The 24,940-nt window shown below is 49.2% G+C and overlaps 2 protein-coding genes across 2 annotated transcripts in view; both read right to left on the bottom strand.

Moving 5' to 3' along the window:
- Positions 1-1,100: 1,100 nt before the first annotated feature.
- LOC147706675 (vomeronasal type-2 receptor 26-like) lies at positions 1,101-13,566 on the bottom strand. The gene is made up of 3 exons (XM_086925288.1): positions 13,534-13,566; positions 4,308-4,431; positions 1,101-2,014 (listed from the first exon to the last, which is right to left on the bottom strand). Exons 1-3 carry the CDS (start codon positions 13,564-13,566, stop codon positions 1,101-1,103), a joined length of 1,071 nt encoding a protein of 356 aa, XP_086781414.1.
- A 475-nt stretch (positions 13,567-14,041) lies between these two features.
- The window catches only part of LOC147706676 (vomeronasal type-2 receptor 26-like), a 273,397-nt gene continuing 262,498 nt past the window's right edge, over positions 14,042-24,940 (bottom strand). The window contains exon 3 of the mRNA XM_086925293.1: positions 14,042-14,332. Within this exon, the coding sequence (XP_086781419.1) occupies positions 14,042-14,332 (291 nt within the window). The remainder of the gene's footprint in view (positions 14,333-24,940) is intronic.

Raw genomic sequence — 24,940 nt, forward strand, 5'->3', positions numbered from 1 at the left:
ACCCCCATTTCTTACAGGAAGTTATTCTCAATTTGCGATTCGCAATTTGAGAATCGCAAATTGAGAATAATTTCAAGGGTGCAGGGGTATCCAAAGGACTGGAAGAAAAGGAGATAAGGGGGGTCTACAGGGGTTAATTTACCAACCCCGACATCTCGATACCCCAACACATATATAATGAAAACGACAAGAGACGTCTGGTCACAGTGAAAAATGTGTGCTGTTCTGAAACTAAAGACAAAAAGGGATCATGTGGCAACAACATGAAATAACACAGGTCTGAGAAACTCCCATCAGCCCACCCTTATGGCGGAAAATCATCATGTGGGATACAGATGGTAAATCCAAACCTCGCCCAACCCATCTATTGATGGTGCAGAGATGGATTTCCGAGGTAAACCTCTAGCCACAGTGTGATTCAGATGATGCTGATGGTGTGCAGTGCTGTGAAAAAGTGAGTGAAAATGTAAAATTGGCTACTAGGGCAAAAATATGTTTAATAGGGATTGTCCTATTGTCAAAATTAAAATAACGCCTAATAGTCTGAAAATATGACTATATTGTGGCGAGAATCGCAAAATGAGAATAATTTTAAGGGTGCATGGGTATCCAAAGGACACCCTGTTGCACCCCTCAAATTAGCAGGGGTTCACATGTGACGCACATACATGCCCACTTTGAAAAATGCAAAAAAGTGAATTTTTCAAGGAATTCGCAAATTACCACCAACTTGAAGTTTGTGGTAATTTGCAAATCCCACAAGGAATCAGTTTTCCTTCTTGCTCATGTCTGTCCTGCTTTCTCTCTTAAGTTCAGTCTTCTTCCTTCAGTTTGTTTACTCCTGACTCAGAGTTTTTATTTATTTTATTTATTTATAAAGTTTTATATAGTGCGAACTTGACCAAAGAGGGTATCAGAGCACTTTACATTTAGGATTGTTGCGTTACAAGATACATCAGATACAAGAGCATAGAAAGGTACAGAAAACATAAGCAATGTTGCAAGAATTCGTAGGAGGGAGTGGAGGAAGGAGTATGAACGGGGAGACGAGGAGGAACTGTGCCCTTTTCTTCCTCTTCCAGATGTTCTTGAAAAGGATGTCAGTGTGCCATTTCATTGAGACGTCCCTTCGGGATGAGATGTTTTCTGGTGTTCTGCTCGGGCCTGATCAGAATAACGTAACACTTGGGCAAGAATATGCAGCAAAGGAGCCCGGCGCTGGAGCAGAGGATGGCGAAGACTTCCACGGCAAGCATGTACTTCCCCCGTGTGCTCAGGTGGGCTGGGATGAAGGATATCCACACACTGACGAACACCAGGAGGCTGAAGGTGATCAGCTTGGCCTCGTTATATCGGCCGGGCAAATTGCGTGAGAGGAAGGCTACCGCGAAGCTGACCATGGCAAGTAGGCCCATGTATCCCATCATGCAGTAGAAAAAGAGGCCCTCCCCTTCGTTGCACTCAAGGTTGATGTTCGCTTGACCGGATGTCCGGTTTAGTTCTGGGTATGGCGGGGAGGTCAGGAGCCACAATGCGCAGATTAAAACTTGCACCAAGGTGCACGAGAGGACAATCCACGCTGGAGTCCTGTTTCCGAGCCATCTCTTGGTGCCTGGAGCTGTGCTTTTAAAGGCGCTGACCACGATGATCGTCTTGGAAAGGACCGAGGAGATGCTGATGGAGAAGACAGCCCCGAAGAGAGTCTGCCTCAGCAGGCAGGTGAGCCTCCCAGGGCGGCCGATGAACACCAAGGGGCACAAGAAGCAGAGCATGAGGGCGAGGAGGAGAACAAAGCTCAGCTCGCGGTTGTTGGCTTTCACAATTGGAGTGTTCCTATGCTTGATGAAGACACAGACAACAGAGGTAGTGAGAAGGGTAAAAAATGTGGCAAATGCAGTCAGCGTCAAGCCCAGTGGATCCCCGTAGGAGAGAAACTCTATCTGCTTAGGGATGCAGGCATCTCGCCTCTCATTGGGCCAGTGAGTATCAGGGCACTTGAAGCAGTCAGAGGCATCTGAAAAAGAAAGAGGCTGTAAGTTATCTGAATGCAACAGCAGCTGGAAACATAGTGCAAAGGGGATGCTGGTATTTTAAGCTAGTGGGAGCAGATCTTCTCAACATGGAGTGTCCTCTGAGGCGCTTGGTGTCAGGAAACACAGGATTAGCACTGTTACACTTCCCAACCCATGCCACATCAGGAAAAAGAACCGAACCATTGTCAAACCCTGTCTGGTGAATCTTTGGTATGACATTGTATAGGTAGTTAGACATTTCAAGATGGCCGCCGCCTTAATAGCGGTTCTCTTTCATCATTTGAACACATTAGCAGTCTAGTGGTTGAGTGGAGTGCGCGCGATATCCACTGCGCACGTCAACGAGGATTCGTTAGAGAAAGCATCAAGAAAAAGTTTCTCCCCGTTCCGTGAGGAGCAGGAGTTAACGGTTTTCACGAAGTTTTATAGTTTCCGAGCAGGAGTGTTCCGTATCATAGATAGTGACAGGTTATATTGGAGAAGTTTATTTAACTCATTTTCTGAGACTATTTCTTCACTGAAATATCGAACAAGTTCCAGAGACTGGCTGTTCCCCTCAGCAGAGGGTGTCAGCGCTATTCGACAACTACCCGGAGGAAGAATTACCCTCAAGCCTAGAGGGCTCCTAGAACTTCAAGTTCCCTACGAACCATATCGGGAGCCAGTCAAGCAGCTTCCAAGTAAGACCTTTCCATGAATGCAACTACAACTTAAGCTGTTCGCTGTTAACTCTTACAAGCGTACAGATAGTCAGCTGTTTCCTCCTTGCGCTTACCCTAACCTTTCCTTCCCCTTGTCCCTTCCTGGTTCCTTTTTGCGCGCATCTTGCATGAGGACAATATCGCTGGCGAAAGAATAAAGACATTTGAGAGTAACTCATCTATTGTGAAGGAGAAAGCAAAGATTGCATTAACGCTGTTCCATTGGGAATAGAATAATAATAAATAATAAAACCACTTATAGAGCGCATGGTTACACTCAAGACAGTGTGTCCCCGCGCTGAAGAGGCCGAGGACAGGGGATAGACTGCGTCCCGGGAATCCGAATCAGTTATTCCTTAGGGAAGAGGTAGGTTTTTAGTTTAGATCTGAACAATATTTCTGAAGGCTCCATGCGCAAGTTGAGGGGGAGATTGTTCCAGTGCTAGCTCGCAAGATAGCGGAAGGAGCTGCCTCCCATCCTGCTCCTGCGTACACGAGGAATTTGAAACAGCATTGCTCCCGCAGATCTAAGGTCCCGGGTAGGGCGATGTGTGGTCAGGAGGTTACGCAAATACCTTGGTCCTTTACCCTGGGCAATGCGGTGTGCAAAGCAGAGAGCTTTAAACTTGATGCGCTCCTCAATAGGGAGCCAGTGAAGTTTTTGTAATGCTGATTTGCCGAATGCCCTGCGAGGGAGGTTGAGTACCATGCGGGCGGCGGCATTTTGTACGCTTTGTAATTGGTGTAAGCCTTTCCTGCTCAGTCCTAAAAGGAGGGCGTTACCGTAGTCCAAATGTGGAGTCACTAGGGTATGAACGAGAGTCTTCCTAGCACTGTTAGGGAGCAGATCAAGAACTTTACGGAGTGTTTTTAGTATACCAAAGCATTTGCCCGTAATTTTGCTGATCTGTTGTTTGAAGGAGAGCTCCGCGTCCAACCATATAGAAGGTACTATTCAGGATAGTTATATTCAGTCTAGTGATAGAAAGTGAATTCTTTCTTTGACCTATTCTCTCTCTCTCCCTTGCAGATAGTTTAGAACCATTCTCAAGGAACATTATTGACACAATAACCAAATTAGGAGAGGGGTTCATACTCTGACAACCACTGGTAGGAAGAAGTCTGTTCAGAGTTATCATTGTCATATTGTGAAGAGTGTGGTGTTTATGTATTTATTCCCCTTCTGTGTATTAGGCACTCACTGACCATTCAGGAGAATCAGCATAGAAGATTCCTGGAGAAGAGTCACAAGTGGTAGCTGTTGACGGAGTGTCTCTCCCTCTCTATCCCATTCCCCTTCCCCCCCCCTGTTGGTGACACTGCTCAATTAGAAGAGCTGCGTCACCGGTGGGTGGGCATAGGGATCCACGTCTGTTCTGCTTCTGCGAAGACTACAGGGTCCTGACACTTGGTCTTCAGCACGCCAGAGGCATCTTTCTTTAGAGGTGTCAGCCCTGAAGGTGAGTTCAGGGTTCCTGACCTCTGCATACTGAACATTTCGCACAAAAAACACTAGAACGTGCCCAGGAACCAGCAACCATTTACTATTGATTCATTGAACAGTGAAACTAACCGGTCTCATTGCTGAACTCTCCATTGGAACAGGCAACACAGTCAAAGCAGCAGGCAGGCGCCCCCTCCTTGGAGGCCTTTCTGTATCCAGGGAGACAGCTGTCGCTGCAGACAGAGCGCGGCACCTGCAACGGAAGGGACGAAGGGCACTTAAGGAAGAGCTCAACAGGGGGGTACGGACCCTGCAACGGAAGGGACGAAGGGCACTTAAGGAAGAGCTCAACAGGGGGTTACGGACCCTGCATCGGGAGGGACGGAGGGCACTTGGGGGAGAGCTCATCAGAAGGGGTACGGACCCTGCATCAGAAGGGACAGAGGGCACTTAATCAATCAATCAGTAAATTTATAGAGCGCGCTACTCACCCGTAAGGGTCTCAAGGCGCTGGGGCAGGGGGGGTGCTGCTACCGCTGGAAGAGCCAGGTCTTGAGTTGTTTCCTGAAGCTGAGGTGGTTCTGGTGAGAGCTCACCAGAAGGGGTATTGACCCTGCATCGAATGGGACAGAGAGGGCAACTAAGGGACAGACCATCAGAAGGGGTATGGACCCTGCATCGGTAGGGACAGCCGGTCCTTGGGCACACTCTCCTGCATCTCTTCTTGACCTTATCTCCCTCCTCCCCCTTCACCCTACCCCCCACCGCTCTACTCTTCTCTTTTTTTCAGTTGTTAGGTTTGGAGGGTCTCTACTTGGCATAGGTAGGTACCTGTGACAAATAGGGACCCTTGCATCTTATCAGGGTAAGGGGCTACACTCCTAAAATAAACCCTGCTCACCCCCTTTGGTAGCTTGGCACGAGCAGACAGGCTTATCTCAGAGGCAGTGTGTAAGGCATTCGTGAACACATACAGTAACCCAGTGACAACACTACAGATGGACACCACACAGGTTGTATTATAAAATAAGTATTTTTATATAGACTTAACGACAAAAATCCACAATACTGTACTCAAAAATAGACTTTAAAAAGTTGTAAAATAGCTCAGTTCTCTCAAGTTGTAAATGCGACACTTTACTCTCAATGTACCTTTGATGCGTAGCACAAAGAAAACAAAAGGGTTGCAGGGAAGTTGATGCGTCAGTTCCTTACACTCAGGGGAGTGGATGTGTTGGTTCCTTACTGCTGCTCAGGGGAGTTGATGCTCGCTTCCTTACTGTGTGGGGAGTTGATGCATCAGTTTCTTACTGCTCTCCGGTACGATGTGACAAGATGGCACCTCGATGCGATACTCTTCTCCGGTGCCGTTTGATAAAATGGTGTCTTGGTTGCGATGCGACAACATTGGTGTGATGTGTGCACGACTGACGGCCATGAAGCGACTTGATGATCTTTGGAGCCGTGACAGGCCCTGCAACGCGCTTCTCCGGGGATGCGACGATGACCTCTGTGGCAGCGTCCTGCTTCTCCGGCGATGAGCCGCCCTTCAGCGATGCGATGATGACAGCGGCAGAGGCAGCTCGCTTCCTCGGCAATGCGATGACTGCGGTTGCGGCGGCGACACGCTTCTCGTTGTTACGTTGCGCTTCCAGCTCCCAGCGACACGCAGTCTCTCAGAAGGCCCAGCACAACCTCAGGCACTTCAATTACCAGCAAGGGAATTCAGGGGGGAGCTGGTTGGTGAAGTCTTGTATCCCTGAGACTTCAGGCAGGAGGCAAGCTTTAGTTCAAGCCCTTGGAGATTCTTCTTCAAGTTGATAGAAAGGACACTCAGTCCTTTTCTCCTCTCTTTGGCAATGAAGCAACCACTGCAGGCCAACCCCCAAACACACAGCACAGGGGTAGTCTCCTGCTTCAGCTTCCTGGTTCTTCTCCTCAGCATAGGTTTGTCTTGATCCCCAGAAGTGATCTAAAGTTCTTGGGTCTGGGTCCCAATATTTATACTCATATTTACACTTCATCTCTGAAGGCAGAGAGGCCTTTGCGTAGTCTAAACCAGTTCTGGTCTTGTTAGAACTGGCCCCCTTGGCGTGGGGCTCCTTTCCATCTTTTCTGTTGCCTCATGTGTTTCTGCTGGTGTTAGATGCTTTGGACACTGTGCCACTGCTGTCCAGTGCCAGCGTGCATGTGCTCCCTCATGTAAATTGATGTATTGATTCGTGGTTCCATGATTGGGTGTTTGGTTTACTTGTCAGACCCTAGTACAGTGCACTGAGTGTGCCCAGGGCGTGTAAATCCAAATGCTGCTAGTGGGCCTGCAGCACTGGTTGCGCCACCCACAGAAGCAGCCTTAAAATGTGTCTAGGGTCTGCCATTGCAGAACCTGCGTGCAGTCTGGTACTGTCATGCTGACTGCGCAAGTGCACCCACTTGCCAGTCTCTCATTCTTCCCTTTTCTTCATATTAGTCACCCCTATGGTAGGCCCAAGGGCAGGGTGCATTGTAAGTATAAGGTAGGACAAGCCCTGATGTGTGTGGCATGTCCTAATAGTGAATTAAATGCCTTCTGTGAATATCGAAAGTCTTAAAATTAGGATGTTTCTCAATTTAGTAGTAGTAAAGTTAGGACTCCTAACTTTAGGACTCCTAAATGCCTTCTGTGAATACCGAAAGTCTTAAAATTTGGATTTTTCTCAGCTTTTCTACTACTAAACTGAGAAAAATCCTAATTTTAAGACTTTCGGTATTCACAAAAGGCATTTAGGAGTCCTAAAGTTAGGAGTCCTAACTTTACTACTACTAAACTGAGAAAAATCCTACTTTTAAGACTTTCGGTATTCACAGAAGGCATTTAGGAGACCTAAAGTTACGAGTCCTAACTTCTGTGAATACCGAAATGAGTAAGTGCCTTCTGTGAATACGAAAATGGTAGTAAGTTTAGGATTTTGTCTTAAGTTAGTTCTGTGAATCGGGCCCTGTGTTCTTTCTGCAACGCTGTAGCCGGATAAGGTTACCGACTCGCTCAGAACTTTGAATTAAGCCTTTTTAACCAGAACTCTTGAAATCTAATAGTACTGTGGATTCTTTTTGTCGTTTATGGGTCTTGTGGTAAATCTATATAAAATATACTTATTTTTGATATACAACCTTGTGTGGTGTCCCTTTGTAGTGTTGTCACTGGGTTACTGTGTGTGGTCACAAATGCTTAACTTACAACGCCTCTGAGATAAAGCCTTGCTGCTTGTGCCAAGCTACCAAAGGGGTGAGCAGGGGTTATTTTAGGAGTGGTACCCCCTTACCCTGACTAGAGGAGAGGGTCCCTATTTGTCACAAGTACCTACCTGTGCCAACTAGAGACCCCCAATTCTAACAGGTCTGTCCTGGAGCACTTGGTTCCTTTCACAGTGCAGGGCAGAGACTTCGGACGCACCACAGGAGGTGGAGCCAGCATTGTGGAGGGAAGGCCCAGCCCTATTCAGGACCCAGGTGCAACTCCTCCCTCCCATCTGCATGCAGATCTCTCTATTCAGCGCTGTGCTGACTCACCCTGTCTCCTGGAATCCCCCAGCCCCTGTCACTCAAACTCCAGACAAGGAATACACAACCCAGCAGAGGCAGGTTTCGATAGTTAGGCAAGAAAATACCTACTTTCTAAAAGTGGTATTTTCCAAAACTGAATGTTAAAACCAACTTCACTAAAATATGTATTTTATCATTCTGAGTTGAGGCATACTAAACTCAAATTTCTACCTAGTTCGCCTGAGTCAGTTAGGATTATAAAATGTTATAATCTAACTGCCCATTCTGGCCTATGGGTAACAGGTAGCCTTGCAATAGTGAAAAACAAAAATGGCTGTAATTCACTATCAGGACATGCCACACACATCAGTGCATGTCCTACCTTTTACCTACAATGCACCCTGCACTTAGGCCTACCATAGGGGTGACTAATACGTATAAAAAGGAAGGTTTGGGGACTGGCAAGTGGGTGCACTTGCTCAGTCAATATGGTAGTACCAGACTGCACACATTCTCTGCAATGGCAGGCCTGAGACACACTTTACAAGCTGCTTCTGTGGGTGGCACAATAAGTTCTGCAAGCCCACCAGCAGCATTGCATTTACAAGCCCTGGGCAATCCTGGTGCACTGTACTAGGTCTGACAAGTAAATCAATGAACACGAGGGTGAGCCATAGACGGGCGCTGCACACCAATGCGATACCGACCAACTGGCGGTCCAGACATCACCAGTACGTAGACTGGGACTACACTCGTGACACATCTTCCACGGGGGCCGGGTAGGCTCATCTCGACAGGCCACCTGGTACAATAAGGGAAGACGTGAAAGGTGCATGCAAAACGCTGACCCATCAACTAAACCCTGAAGAAATCACTAAAAAGCAATAGTGATGAAACATGTCGGTTGACTTTTAATCAGAGTTAACTAGCAGCACAGAATAAAATTGTGAGTTGCCAGCTAGTTTATACTCTTTTTAGCGTGGTATTTTGTTGTTTTTCACATTATGGGGCACAATGATATCACATTGGGTTTCTAGCACTCACAACACCACGGGGTTGTTGGACCTATATGCACTTTCTTTATGTTGGTTTTTCTCCCATTTTTTAAAAGGTTGACAGTAGTCAATGATGAGAAGTGAGGAATCAGGCGAGTACCAGTCTGATACAATCCTCCCCTTGGTGTTACTTCCGTGAGACACTGTCAACCTCCCCTCCCCTTTTTTTACACACAGGGAAGGGAGGGCATATTTGTAAGCACGGTGGTGACACTGACATACACACACACAAACTGGCACTTGTGCCAGAGTGAATACTACAACGAAGTGTAGCCCTATGAATAGAAGCTAAAAAGAGTGCTCTATTACATAAAACTCTTTAACTTGTTTAAGCCTTTGAGCAATTAAGGAGCAGGCCACTTTTGTAATAGTGACTTTTGAGTGGGGGGCGGCCTGTCTCTGTTTCCCCCTTGGCTCCTGTTGTTGTAAGCAAGTAAATCAATGAAGCCAATCATGGAGTCACTAATCCATACATCAATTTACCATAGGAACCACTTGCACTGTGGCACTGAACAGCAGTGGCACAGTGCCCAAAGCATCAATAACCAGCAAAAACACATGAGGCAACAGCAAAAAATGGAAGGGAGACCCACGCCAATGGTGCCAGGTCTAACACCAGCTATTGACCCCTGCCCTCACCCGTCCTTGCTCACAGTTTTCACCCTGTTTATCCACCAAACTTTCTCACATGAACTCTCCCTCGTCAGTTTGAGAACTAGATATTTGACTAATGTCCGAGGCAGCTACCTTGCTTAGCTCAAGGGGAAACGGGCTGTGGAATTCTTCCTCAGTCGTCAGCTACCCCGTTGGTCTTTGGGCAAACTTCCCTTCGTCTCTCCTGCCGTCTTTTCCCTCATCTTCCCCCCTCACAATTCCCCCTTCCCCCCCTCCTCCCTACTTTTCTCTCTTCTTTCTTCCCTCTTAAAATGTGTTGCCTATTTTTTGACGTAATGTGTAATGGTTATCATTTTCTGTAACATAGTGTAACCAAATGTAAAGCGCTCTGATACCTACGAGTCTAGCCAGCACTATATAAAACTCATTAAATAAATACATAAAATAAATAAATAAAAGGGCACTTAGGGGGGGAACTCATCCAAGAGAATATGGACCCCCTTTTTTAGGAAAATAATTCAAAGGCTTTGCAAGAAAGTTAGGCTTTAAGGATGTATGACGGTACAACGCGTACCGTTACAACGCGTACCTTTACGACGCAGGTTTAACAACGCAAGTCGTTACAACGACTTGCGTTGGGGGGCGTTGGATAGTGAATAGTTTAAATTACTATTCCAACTCCAGTCCCCGTGGATAGTAGGGAAGGTGTTGGATAGTAAATTAATCTATCCCCTATCCTAGAGCGCCCTCCACCGAAAGTCGTTGTAACGACTTTCGTTGTAAATCCTGCATTGTAACGGTTCCGTTATAAAGGATGTTTCCCAGGCTTTAAGCACCGAAAAATCACACCTCTGTAACTGCAGGCCAATGGTATAGTTGAACGTTTTATGGCTTTATGGGATCACTGAGACTCTAGAGTATAAGTAATTTGATCTTTCCCCAACAAGGGGAGAAGGAGTGCTTAGTTCAAGGGCACAAGTGACAAGGGGCTAGGCAGGGTAGCAGGCAAGGGGAGAGATTAAGGGGAGAGGGGATAGGGGCAGAGGAAGTAGACAGAGAATGAAAGAGGGAAATCGGTAGGGGAGGGTGAGACAGAGCATGAAAGAGAAGGGGGAGGTAAGGGGGTACAAACAGCTAGACAGGTAAAAACCGCGTCCAAGGTCCGGTAAGCTGTGATCCCAGGGGAAGTGGTTTCATTCCCACATCTCCGCTGCGTGAGGCTCCCTTTACGCAGTGGACTCTCTCAGAGGGGTCTATGAGACTCCAAGGCCTACCCACTGGATCCCTCTCCAACCAGGGGAGAGGGAGTGCCTTGGCAAGGGGCGCCATACCATGCCTCAGCTGTGCATGGTTCCCTTGACACTGTGGACTCTCCCAGAGGGGTCTCTGAGACTCCAAGGCCTACCTACTGGATCCTTCCCCTCCAAGGGGCGAGGGAGTGCCTTTGTAAGGGGCTCCATACCATACCTCAGCTGTGAGTGGCTCCCTTGGCGCAGTGGACTCTCTCAGCGGGATCACTGAGACTCCGGAGTAAGAATATTGAATCTTTCCCCAACAAGCGGAGAAGGAGTGCTCAGTCAAAGGGCAACAAGGGACAGGGGGCTAGGAGGCGGGTCGGAACTGGCAGGTCAACAGAGGGGACCAAAAGTCTGACTTTACTAATAGTAACTTAACTTTGTGAATCCAAAAAGTAGTAAAGGTAGACTCTTGGTCTAGGTTTACCTTTGTGAATATTTGAAAAGTAGTAAACTTACACAAAATTGTAAGTTTACCTTTGTGATTTTGCTCCTATAACTTCGAGGCTGGACTATTGCAACAACTAGTATGACAGACAGGTGCTTAAACTCCCTAGATATAGTTCTGCGTCAAAAGCACCCAGGGAGTTACACTGGCTGCTGAATCATAAGAGGAACTTATTCAAGATTCTCGTTTTCATCTTCAGAGTTTTTCATGCTACTGGCACTAAATATCTAACTAATAGATTTTGCCATTGAAAGACTCAGAGGACTCTTGGCTCTTCTAATGCCAATCTATTAAAACCTCCTTCTTCTGGGCTTACATCTCATGGAGAGAAATCTTTGATGGTCTTAGGATCAAAAGCCTGGAACCAACTTCCAGGACCACTTCGAATCATTGAGAACAAAGCTAGCTTTAAGAAGAATTTGAAGACTTGGCTTTTTCTTGCTCCTGATGCTCTGTGCCTTCCTTCAATATAGTTGAGTACAAGCCTTCATACCTCTTGTATTCCCTCCTGTATTTCCCTTTTCGTCTTTTCTACTTTTTTTCTACTTTTTTGTTGAGGAAAGGTGTTTGAGTTAGCGCCAGAATGCTCTTGTGTTCATTGCCATCACATTCTGCGGCTTTTAGAACCTTTCTCTAGTTTTATGTGCATTACACATTAAATAAATGAATGAATAAATCAATAATTGTATTGGGTTTATCAATGCTTGTTTTTGTTACAAAACATTATTTTCTGATAAGAGTAAAGTACCAGAATTTCTGTTAAATTCATTTTTTCCAATTTATGGCTTACGAGAGAACCTTTCATGTCGTACCATAGCCGTACCATAGCCCTTGTGCAACACATTCTGAGCACAAGGTAAGTCTCTGACCGCACCTGCACCTCACCCCGTGCGTCCATACATCTGGGTGCAGGGCCTGGAAGGCAAACTCGCATCCTGCCGTTGCACCCTCGAATCTTCCTCTGTTGGCAGCCTACAGTGGGCTCTGCATGCAGGCCGTGGTCCGTAGCTACTAGGATTTCCTATTTCATGGAACCACAAAACGTGTGTTACTATTACCCATTTCAAAGGTACTCAATGTGTACACCTTGGAAGTGTTATGAGCCCCAATGTGCCCCAATGTACCCCCAATATAGGTCTAGGTAGCTGCACAAACTTTTTCCTACATTTTTCCTATCTTTTTCTATGTCCCGACTGTGGAGCTGACCTTTTGCCTAGTTGTATGCCAAATAAATGTGTGGTTTTCTTCGAAAACTAGCATAATTTATTATGCATGACGATTCTCAGTATCACAGGAGCATTACCATCTTTTGTATAATAAATCTGTACAAAAGTCACTGCTATCGTCATCCTTGGACGACAGGCCCACAGTGCCATTACACATCTGGGTAGACCCCCTAAGGGTATCTTTTGGGTATATAAACACCACATCTTCGCAGGGCAACCCAGAGGAGAAGCTTCCATGCTGACATGAGACGCTGGAGTTCTTACACGCAGAAACTCCAGCACGCAGTGGTCTGACATCCCTTGAAGGGTGTTTGACTCAAGACCAAGACGGGGTCCTTCGTTCTCTCCCATCAGGTAATGGGGTTGGCTCTTTCCTAAGGGGATTGTTGGCTTCACACCTACATACATGCGAGGTGCACTTTGCTAGGGTTCGCATCTTAGGAGTACACTTGAATATTGCTATTAATTTATGGCCCTGCATATATTCACTGTTTTAGCACCATGGTAGAGTTCTACCTTTTATTTACTCTGTTGGTGCTTGCAATCGTACATACCTGTTTCTGTCTAATGGTTGTCACAGCACACGTATTTTATACTGGAATGATGTTGGTTCAGTAGATGCTTATTGAAAACGCCCCCATCGTTTATTCCGTATTTCGCTCTGAGACGTGAGCACGAGTGACTGAATGAAAAGTACTGTCCTGTTTTCACGATCCCTGATGGATCAATGGTTGTCATGTTCGATAGTTGCCAGAAACTATTCGCCCTTTGTAAGGTTAGGGAGCTCATGGTGGCACCGTAAGCTAGCTGGTCTTAAGGCTAGCATCCTTTGGGGGTGTCTGGAATCAGTCTGAACACCAATCCCTTAGTTTACGTTGTCAAAATGCACAGCTCCTGTGTTTTATTAGAAACTATACTATAGAAGACCGTTGCGCTACTGGATGGAAACCAATGAGTACTTACCTTCTGCGTGACACCTTCAGACAGTCTTGGCTGTGTAGTCCATTGTATGTTGCACGCTGAGGCCTATATGCTATACATATATATATATATATATATATATATATATATATATATATATATATATATATATATATATAATCAGAATGCAATTGACGTTCCACCTGGAAGGTCCACTAGAGGGTCAAAATTTTAAATTGTGCAAAAAGGAAAAGTGGTTGCTACTATACTCACCAGATTGACGGATTTTCCTTTCATAAAGGTCATGCGACCGAAACGCGTCGGGACTACCATTGCACCTTGAAGAATAAAGCTATAGACCAATGCACCCATGAGTGCGACTCATTTCCTTTCAATTGATATATAACCTAATTTATAACCTAATGGCAGTCGTCAGTGGGTAGTTATAGTTAGGACCATGTTCACAGGAAAAGTGTTTTTCGACTTGCCTATATCTTTGGTGCCTGTAGACTGATATATATGTATAAAAGTTCAGCTCCCAGAATTCCAGTAGCTCAATGTGGGCACAAGACTTAGCGCCTCATGGCACTTTGGAGAAATGTGCTATATTGACCTTGAATAAGTGGTGTTCCTCATCCTTCTGTCACAGGAGTTTATCACAGCGCTGCATGACCGCCACAGACATATGAAGACTCCACCTGGGAGATTTGGAGGAAAAATCTCACCATCACGGCTGTTAGAAAGAATTTATATCGAAATCAGAAAGAAACTGGACAAATCGCTAAGTGAGGGACAAACGCACCAGGTGTAAGTGAGATGATGGGAGCCCTTCTGAGACCTGTACCTGCGAGTATCCGCTACTCCATAAGATGGCGCTCTTGTTGATCGTGACCTCCTGACCCCTGGAAGCCCAGGGGTCAAACTTCCCCACTTTCACTAGTTCAGTGGAGTCGTCTTGAAATATCTGGACATTGATGATGTCATAGGCGGCGTCGACATCTCCATTCTCATCAAAATCGATTTCCTCGCCAGTTTTCAGCTTCACTTGGGCACCTTTCACATAATGGAGAACCTGGAAATGTAAAGAAAAGAAACAGAACAAGCACAGTTAGGGCAGGAGTGCAGCATCTGTGAGTGGAACAAGCACAGTGAGGACAGGAGTGCAGCATCTGTGAGCGGAACAAGCACAGTGAGGACAGGAGTGCAGCATCTGTGAGCGGAACAAGCACAGTGAGGACAGGAGTGCAGCATCTGTGAGTGAAACAAGCACAGTGAGGACAGGAGTGCAGCATCTGTGAGTGAAACAAGCACAGTGAGGACAGGAGTGCAGCATCTGTGAGTGAAACAAGCACAGTGAGGACAGGAGTGCAGCATCTGTGAGCGGAACAAGCACAGTGAGGACAGGAGTGCAGCATCTGTGAGTGTAACAAGCACAGTGAGGACAGGAGTGCAGCATCTGTGAGCGGAACAAGCACAGTGAGGACAGGAGTGCAGCATCTGTGAGCAGAACAAGCACAGTGAGGACAGGAGTGCAGCATCTGTGAGTGTAACAAGCACAGTGAGGACAGGAGTGCAGCATCTGTGAGCGGAACAAGCACAGTGAGGACAGGAGTGCAGCATCTGTGAGCGGAACAAGCACAGTGCGGACAGGAGTGCAGCATCTGTGAGTGGAACAAGCACAGTGAGGACAGGAGTGCAGCACCTGTGAGCGGAACAAGCACAGCGAGGACAGGAGTGCAGCATCTGTGAGCGGAACAAGCACAGCGAGGACAGGAGTGCAGCATCTGTGAGCAGAACAAGCACAGTGAGGACAGGAGTGCAGCATCTGTGAGCAGAAGGACAGTGAGGACAGGAGTGCAGCATCTGTGAGCGGAACAAGCACAGCGAGGACAGGAGTGCAGCATCTGTGAGCAGAACAAGCACAGTGAGGACAGGAGTGCAGCATCTGTGAGCGGAACAAGCACAGCGAGGACAGGAGTGCAGCATCTGTGAGCGGAACAAGCACAGCGAGGACAGGAGTGCAGCATCTGTGAGCAGAACAAGCACAGTGAGGACAGGAGTGCAGCATCTGTGAGCGGAACAAGCACAGTGAGGACAGGAGTGCAGCATCTGTGAGCGGAACAAGCACAGCGAGGACAGGAGTGCAGCATCTGTGAGTGGAAGAAGCACAGTGAGGACAGGAGTGCAGCGTCTGTGAGCAGAACAAGCACAGTGAGGACAGGAGTGCAGCATCTGAGAGCAGAACAATGACAGTGAGGACAGGAGTGCAGCATCTGTGAGCAGAACAATGACAGTGAGGACAGGAGTGCAGCATATGTGAGAGGAACAAGCACAGCGAGGACAGGAGTGCAGCATCTGTGAGCAGAACAAGCACAGTGAGGACAGGAGTGCAGCATCTGTGAGCAGAACAAGCACAGTGATGACAGGAGTGCAGCATCTGTGAGTGGAACAAGGACAGTGAGGACAGGAGTGCAGCATCTGTGAGTGTAACAAGCACAGTGAGGGCAGGAGTGCAGCATCTGTGAGCGGAACAAGGACAGTGAGGACAGGAGTGCAGCATCTGTGAGAGGAACAAGCACAGTGAGGAGAGGAGAGCAGCATCTGTGAGTGTAACAAGCACAGTGAGGACAGGAGTGCAGCGTCTGTGAGTGGAACAAGCACAGTGAGGACAGGAGTGCAGCATCTGTGAGTGGAAGAAGCACAGTGAGGACAGGAGTGCAGCATCTGTGAGTGGAAGAAGCACAGCGAGGACAGGAGTGCAGCATCTGTGAGTGTAACAAGCACAGTGAGGACAGGAGTGCAGCGTCTGTGAGTGGAACAAGCACAGTGAGGACAGGAGTGCAGCGTCTGTGAGTGGAACAAGCACAGTGAGGACAGGAGTGCAGCATCTGTGAGTGGAAGAAGCACAGTGAGGACAGGAGTGCAGCGTCTGTGAGTGGAACAAGCACAGTGAGGACAGGAGTGCAGCATCTGTGAGCAGAACAAGCACAGTGAGGACAGGAGTGCAGCATCTGTGAGTGGAAGAAGCACAGTGAGGGCAGGAGTGCAGCGTCTGTGAGTGGAACAAGCACAGTGAGGACAGGAGTGCAGCATCTGTGAGTGTAACAAGCACAGTGAGGACAGGAGAGCAGCATCTGTGAGTGTAACAAGCACAGTGAGGACAGGAGTGCAGCGTCTGTGAGTGGAACAAGCACAGTGAGGACAGGAGTGCAGCATCTGTGAGCAGAACAAGCACAGTGAACACAGGAGTGCAGCATCTGTGAGTGGAACAAGCACAGTGAGGACAGGAGTGCAGCATCTGTCAGCGGAACAAGCACAGTGAGGACAGGAGTGCAGCATCTGTGAGCGTAACAAGCACAGTGAACACTGGAGTGCAGCATCTGTCAGCGGAAAAAGCACAGTGAGGACAGGAGTGCAGCATCTGTCAGCGGAACAAGCACAGTGAGGACAGGAGTGCAGCATCTGTGAGCGTAACAAGCACAGTGAACACTGGAGTGCAGCATCTGTCAGCGGAAAAAGCACAGTGAGGACAGGAGTGCAGCATCTGTGAGCAGAACAAGCACAGTGAGGACAGGAGTGCATCATCTGTGAGTGGAACAAGCACAGTGAGGACAGGAGTGCAGCATCTGAGAGTGGAACAAGCACAGTGAGGATAGGAGTGCAGCATCTGTGATCAGAACAGGCACAGTGAGGACAGGAGTGCAGCATCTGTGAGCAGAACAAGCACAGTGAGGACAGGAGTGCAGCATCTGTGAGTGGAACAAGCACAGTGAGGACAGGAGTGTAGCATCTGTCAGTGGAACAAGAACAGTGAGGACAGGAGTGCAGCATCTGTGTTTGGAACAAGCACAGTGAGGACAGGAGTGCAGCATCTGTGAGTGGAACAAGCACAGTGAGGACAGGAGTGCAGCATATGTGAGAGGAACAAGCACAGTGAGGACAGGAGTGCAGCATCTGTGAGTGTAACAAGCACAGTGAGGACAGGAGTGCAGCATCTGTGAGCAGAACAAGCACAGTGAGGACAGGAGTGCAGCATCTGTGAGCGGAACAAGCACTGTAAGGACAGGAGTGCAGCATCTGTGAGTGTAACAAGCACAGTGAGGACAGGAGTGCAGCATCTGTGAGTAGAACAAGCACAGTGAGGACAGGAGTGCAGCATCTGTGAGCAGAGCAAGCACAGTGAGGACAGGAGTGCAGCATCTGTGAGCAGAACAAGCACAGTGAGGACAGGAGTGCAGCATCTGTGAGCAGAAGGACAGTGAGGACAGGAGTGCAGCTTCTGTGAGTGTAACAAGCACAGTGAGGACAGGAGTGCAGCATCTGTGAGCAGAACAAGCACAGTGAGGACAGGAGTGCAGCATCTGTGAGAGGAACAAGCACAGTGAGGACAGGAGTGCAGCATCTGTGAGTGGAACAAGCACAGTGAGGACATGAGTGCAGCATCTGTGAGCAGAACAAGCACAGTGAGGACAGGAGTGCGGCATCTGTGAGCAGAACAAGCACAGTGAGGGCAGGGGTGCAGCATCTGTGAGTGAAACAAGCACAGTGAGGACAGGAGTGCAGCATCTGTGAGTGAAACAAGCACAGTGAGGACAGGAGTGCAGCATTTGTGAGCAGAACAAGGACAGTGAGGACAGGAGTGCAGCATCTGTGAGTGAAACAAGCACAGTGAGGACATGAGTGCAGCATCTGTGAGCAGAACAAGCACAGTGAGGACAGGAGTGCAGCATCTGTGAGTAGAACAAGCACAGTGAGGACAGGAGTGCAGCATCTGTGAGCGGAACAAGCACAGTGAGGACAGGAGTGCAGCATCTGTGAGCAGAACAAGGACAGTGAGGACAGGAGTGCAGCATCTGTGAGTGAAACAAGCACAGTGAGGACATGAGTGCAGCATCTGTGAGTAGAACAAGCACAGTGAGGACAGGAGTGCAGCATCTGTGAGCAGAACAAGCACAGTGAGGACAGGAGTGCAGCATCTGTGAGCAGAACAAGCACAGTGTGGACAGGAGTGCAGCATCTGAGAGCGGAACAAGCACAGTGAGGACAGGAGTGCAGCATCTGTGATCGGAACAAGCACAGTGAGGACAGGAGTGCAGGATCTGTGAATGTAACAAGCACAGTGAGGACAGGAGTGCAGCATCCGTGAGCGGAACAAGCACAGTGAGGACAGGAGTGCAGCATCCGTGAGCGGAACAAGCACAGTGAGGACAGCAGTGCAGCATCTGTGAGTGTAACAAGCACAGTGAGGACAGGAGTGCAGCATCTGTAAGCAGAACAAGAACAGCGCGGACAGGAGTGCACCATCTGTGAATGTAACAAGCACAGTGAGGACTGGAGTGCAGCATCTGTGAGTGGAACAAGCACAGTGAGGACAGGAGTGCAGCATCTGTGAGCAGAACGAGCACAGTGAGGACAGGAGTGCAGCATCTGTGAGCAGAACAAGCACAGTGAGCACAGGAGTGCAGCATCTGTGAGCAGAACGAGCACAGTGAGGACAGGAGTGCACCATCTGTGAATGTAACAAGCACAGTGAGGACTGGAGTGCAGCATCTGTGAGTGGAACAAGCACAGTGAGGACAGGAGTGCAACATCTGTGAGTGTAACAAGCACAGTGAGGACAGGAGTGCAGCATCTGTGAGTAGAACAAGCACAGTGAGGACAGGAGTGCAGCATCCGTGAGCAGAACAAGCACAGTGAGGACAGGAGTGCAGCATCTGTGAGTGGAAGAAGCACAGTGAGGGCAGGAGTGCAGCGTCTGTGAGTGGAACAAGCACAGTGAGGACAGGAGTACAGCATCTGTGAGCAGAACAAGCACAGTGAGGACAGGAGTGCAGCATCTGTGAGAGGGACAAGCACAGTGAGGACAGGAGTGCAGCATCTGTGAGAGGGACAAGCACAGTGAGGACAGGAGTGCAGCATCTGTGAGTGGAAGAAGCACAGTGAGGGCAGGAGTGCAGCGTCTGTGAGTGGAACAAGCACAGTGAGGACAGGAGTGCAGCATCTGTGAGTGTAACAAGCACAGTGAGGACAGGAGAGCAGCATCTGTGAGTGGAAGAAGCACAGTGAGGGCAGGAGTGCAGCATCTGTGAGCAGAACAAGCACAGTGAACACAGGAGTGCAGCATCTGTCAGCGGAACAAGCACAGTGAGGACAGGAGTGCAGCATCTGTCAGCGGAACAAGCACAGTGAACACAGGAGTGCAGCATCTGTCAGCGGAACAAGCACAGTGAGGACAGGAGTGCAGCATCTGTCAGCGGAACAAGCATAGTGAGGACAGGAGTGCAGCATCTGTGAGCGTAACAAGCACAGTGAACACTGGAGTGCAGCATCTGTGAGCGGAACAAGCACAGTGAGGACAGGAGTGCAGCATCTGTGAGCGGAACAAGCACAGGGAGGAGAGGCGTGCAGCATCTGAGAGTGGAACAAGCACAGGGAGGAGAGGCGTGCAGCATCTGTGATCAGAACAGGCACAGTGAGGACAGGAGTGCAGCATCTGTGATCAGAACAAGCACAGTGAGGACAGGAGTGCAGGATCTGTGAGTGGAACAAGCACAGTGAGGACAGGAGTGCAGCATCTGTGAGTGGAACAAGCACAGTGAGGACAGGAGTGCAGCATCCGTGAGAAGAACAAGCACAGTGAGGACAGGAGTGCAGCATCTGTGAGTGGAACAAGCACAGTGAGGTCAGGAGTGCAGCATCTGTGAGCGGAACAAGCACAGTGAGGACAGGAGTGTAGCATCTGTCAGTGGAACAAGCACAGTGAGGACAGGAGTGCAGCATCTGTGATTGGAACAAGCACAGTGAAGACAGGAGTGCAGCATCTGTGAGTGGAACAAGCACAGTGAGGACAGGAGTGCAGCATCTGTGAGTGGAACAAGCACAGTGAGGACAGGAGTGCAGCATCTGTGAGCAGAACAAGGACAGTGAGGACAGGAGTGCAGCATCTGTGAGTGGAACAAGCACAGTGAGGACAGGAGTGCAGCATCTGTGAGCAGAACAAGGACAGTGAGGACAGGAGTGCAGCATCTGTGAGCAGAAGGACAGTGAGGACAGGAGTGCAGCATCTGTGACTGTAACAAGCACAGTAAGGACAGGAGTGCAGCATCTGTGAGCGGAACAAGCACTGTAAGGACAGGAGTGCAGCATCTGTGAGTGTAACAAGCACAGTGAGGACAGGAGTGCAGCATCTGTGAGTAGAACAAGCACAGTGAGGACAGGAGTGCAGCATCTGTGAGCAGAAGGACAGTGAGGACAGGAGTGCAGCTTCTGTGAGTGTAACAAGCACAGTGAGGACAGGAGTGCAGCATCAGTGAGCAGAAGGACAGTGAGGACAGGAGTGCAGCATCTGTGAGTGTAACAAGCACAGTGAGGACAGGAGTGCAGCATCTGTGAGTAGAACAAGCACAGTGAGGACAGGAGTGCAGCATCTGTGAGCAGAAGGACAGTGAGGACAGGAGTGCAGCTTCTGTGAGTGTAACAAGCACAGTGAGGACAGGAGTGCAGCATCTGTGAGCAGAACAAGCACAGTGAGGACAGGAGTGCAGCATCTGTGAGCAGAGCAAGCACAGTGAGGACAGGAGTGCAGCATCTGTGAGTAGAACAAGCACAGTGAGGACAGGAGTGCAGCATCTGTGAGCAGAAGGACAGTGAGGACAGGAGTGCAGCTTCTGTGAGTGTAACAAGCACAGTGAGGACAGGAGTGCAGCATCTGTGAGCAGAACAAGGACAGTGAGGACAGGAGTGCAGCATCTGTGAGTGAAACAAGCACAGTGAGGACATGAGTGCAGCATCTGTGAGCAGAACAAGCACAGTGAGGACAGGAGTGCAGCATCTGTGAGTAGAACAAGCACAGTGAGGACAGGAGTGCAGCATCCGTGAGCGGAATAAGCACAGTGAGGACAGGAGTGCAGCATCTGTGAGTGAAACAAGCACAGTGAGGACATGAGTGCAGCATCTGTTAGCAGAACAAGCACAGTGAGGACAGGAGTGCAGCATCTGAGTGCGGAACAAGCATAGTGGGGACAGGAGTGCAGCATCTGTGAGTGGAACAAGCACAGTGAGGACAGGAGTGCAGCATCTGTGAGTGGAACAAGCACAGTGAGGACAGGAGTGCAGCATCTGTGATTGGAACAAGCACAGTGAAGACAGGAGTGCAGCATCTGTGAGTGGAACAAGCACAGTGAGGACAGGAGTGCAGCATCTGTGAGCAGAACAAGGACAGTGAGGACAGGAGTGCAGCATCTGTGAGCAGAAGGACAGTGAGGACAGGAGTGCAGCATCTGTGAGTGTAACAAGCACAGTAAGGACAGGAGTGCAGCATCTGTGAGCGGAACAAGCACTGTAAGGACAGGAGTGCAGCATCTGTGAGTGTAACAAGCACAGTGAGGACAGGAGTGCAGCATCTGTGAGTAGAACAAGCACAGTGAGGACAGGAGTGCAGCATCTGTGAGCAGAGCAAGCACAGTGAGGACAGGAGTGCAGCATCTGTGAGTAGAACAAGCACAGTGAGGACAGGAGTGCAGCATCTGTGAGCAGAAGGACAGTGAGGACAGGAGTGCAGCTTCTGTGAGTGTAACAAGCACAGTGAGGACAGGAGTGCAGCATCTGTGAGCAGAACAAGCACAGTGAGGACAGGAGTGCAGCATCTGTGAGCAGAGCAAGCACAGTGAGGACAGGAGTGCAGCATCTGTGAGTAGAACAAGCACAGTGAGGACAGGAGTGCAGCATCTGTGAGCAGAAGGACAGTGAGGACAGGAGTGCAGCTTCTGTGAGTGTAACAAGCACAGTGAGGACAGGAGTGCAGCATCTGTGAGCAGAACAAGGACAGTGAGGACAGGAGTGCAGCATCTGTGAGTGAAACAAGCACAGTGAGGACATGAGTGCAGCATCTGTGAGCAGAACAAGCACAGTGAGGACAGGAGTGCAGCATCTGTGAGTAGAACAAGCACAGTGAGGACAGGAGTGCAGCATCTGTGAGCGGAACAAGCACAGTGAGGACAGGAGTGCAGCATCTGTGAGCAGAACAAGGACAGTGAGGACAGGAGTGCAGCATCTGTGAGTGAAACAAGCACAGTGAGGGCAGGAGTGCAGCATCTGTGAGCGGAAAAAGCACAGTGAGGACCGGAGTGCAGCATCTGTGAGCAGAACAAGCACAGTGAGGACAGGAGTGCAGCATCTGTGAGCAGAACAAGGACAGTGAGGACAGGAGTGCGGCATCTGTGAGTGGATCAAGCACAGTGAGGACAGGAGTGCAGCATCTGTGAGCAGAACAAGCACAGTGAGGTCAGGAGTGCAGCATCTGTGAGCGGAACAATCACAGTGAGGACAGGAGTGCAGCATCTGTGAGCAGAACAAGCACAGTGAGGACAGGAGTGCAGCATCTGTGAGTGAAACAAGCACAGTGAGGACAGGAGTGCAGCATCTGTGAGCAGAACAAGCACAGTGAGGACAGGAGTGCAGCATCTGTGAGTGTAACAAGCACAGTGAAGACAGGAGTGCAGCATCTGTGAGTGTAACAAGCACAGTGAGGACAGGAGTGCAGCATCTGTGAGTAGGACAAGGACAGTGAGGACATGAGTGCAGCATTTGTTAGCAGAACAAGCACAGTGAGGACAGGAGTGTAGCATCTGTGATCGGAACAAGCACAGTGAGGACAGGAGTGCAGGATCTGTGAATGTAACAAGCACAGTGAGGGCAGGAGTGCAGCATCTGTGAGTGGAACAAGGACAGTGAGCACAGGAGTGCAGCATCTGTGAGCAGAACAAGAACAGCGCGGACAGGAGTGCAGCATCTGTGAGCACAACAAGCACAGTGAGGACAGGAGTGCAGCATCCGTGAGCGGAACAAGCACAGTGAGGACAGGAGTGCAGCATCCGTGAGCGGAACAAGCACAGTGAGGACAGGAGTGCAACATCTGTGAGCAGAACAAGCACAGTGAGGACAGAAGTGCAGCATCTGTGAGTGTAACAAGCACAGTGAGGGCAGGAGTGCAGCATCTGTGAGTGGAACAAGGACAGTGAGCACAGGAGTGCAGCATCTGTGAGCAGAACAAGAACAGCGCGGACAGGAGTGCAGCATCTGTGAGCACAACAAGCACAGTGAGCACAGGAGTGCAGCATCTGTGAGTGTAACAAGCACAGTGAGGACAGGAGTGCACCATCTGTGAATGTAACAAGCACAGTGAGGACAGGAGTGCAGCATCTGTGAGAGGAACAAGCACAGTGATGACAGGAGTGCAGCATCTGAGAGCAGAACAAGCACAGTGAGGACAGGAGTGCAGCATCTGTGAGCAGAACAAGCACAGTGAGGACAGGAGTGCAGCATCTGTGAGCAGAACAAGCACAGTGAGGACAGGAGTGCAGCATCTGTGAGCAGAACAAGCACAGTGAGGACAGGAGTGCAGCATCTGTGAGCAGAACAAGCACAGTGAGGACAGGAGTGCAGCATCTGAGAGGAATAAGCACAGTGAGGACAGGAGTGCAGCATCTGTGAGTGTAACAAGCACAGTCAGGACAGGAGTGCAGCATCTGTGAGTGTAACACGCACAGTGAGGACAGGAGTGCAGCATCTGTGAGTGTAACAAGCACAGTGAGGACAGGAGTGCAACATCTGTGAGTGTAACAAGCACAGTGAGGACAGGAGTCCAGCATCCGTGAGCAGAACAAGCACAGTGAGGACAGGAGTGCAGCATCTGTGAGTGTAACAAGCACAGTGAGGACAGGAGTGCAGCATCTGTGAGCAGAACAAGCACAGTGAGGACAGGAGTGCAGCATCTGTGAGCAGAACAAGGACAGTGAGGACAGGAGTGCAGCATCTGTGAGTGTAACAGGCACAGTGAAGACAGGAGTGCAGCATCTGTGAGTGTAACAGGCACAGTGAAGACAGGAGTGCAGCATCTGTGAGCGGAACGAGCACAGTGAGGACAGGAGTGTAGCATCTGTGAGCAGAACAAGCACAGTGAGGACAGGAGTGCAGCATCTGTGAGCAGAACAAGCACAGTGAGGACAGGAGTGCAGCATCTGAGAGGAATAAGCACAGTGAGGACAGGAGTGCAGCATCTGTGAGTGTAACAAGCACAGTCAGGACAGGAGTGCAGCATCTGTGAGTGTAACACGCACAGTGAGGACAGGAGTGCAGCATCTGTGAGTGGAACAAGCACAGTGAGGACAGGAGTGCAACATCCGTGAGCAGAACAAGCACAGTGAGGACAGGAGTGCAGCATCTGTGAGCAGAACAAGCACAGTGAGGACAGGAGAGCAGCATCTGTGAGAGGGACAAGCACAGTGAGGACAGGAGTGCAGCATCTGTGAGTGGAAGAAGCACAGTGAGGGCAGGAGTGCAGCATCTGTGAGTGGAACAAGGACAGTGAGCACAGGAGTGCAGCATCTGTGAGCGGAACAAGCACAGCGAGGACAGGAGTGCAGCATCTGTGAGCAGAACAAGCACAGTGAGGACAGGAGTGTAGCATCTGTGAGCAGAACAAGCACAGTGAGGACAGGAGTGCAGCATCTATGAGTAGAACAAGCACAGTGAGGACAGGAGTGCAGCATCTGTGAGAGGGACAAGAACAGTGAGGACAGGAGTGCAGCATCTGTGACCAGAACAAGGACAGTGAGGACAGGAGTGCAGCATCTGTGAGTAGAACAAGCACAGTGAGGACATGAGTGCAGCATCTGTGAGC

The sequence above is a fragment of the Lissotriton vulgaris genome, chromosome 6, assembly GCF_964263255.1.
Source record: "Lissotriton vulgaris chromosome 6, aLisVul1.2, whole genome shotgun sequence".
Taxonomy (NCBI): domain Eukaryota; kingdom Metazoa; phylum Chordata; class Amphibia; order Caudata; family Salamandridae; genus Lissotriton; species Lissotriton vulgaris.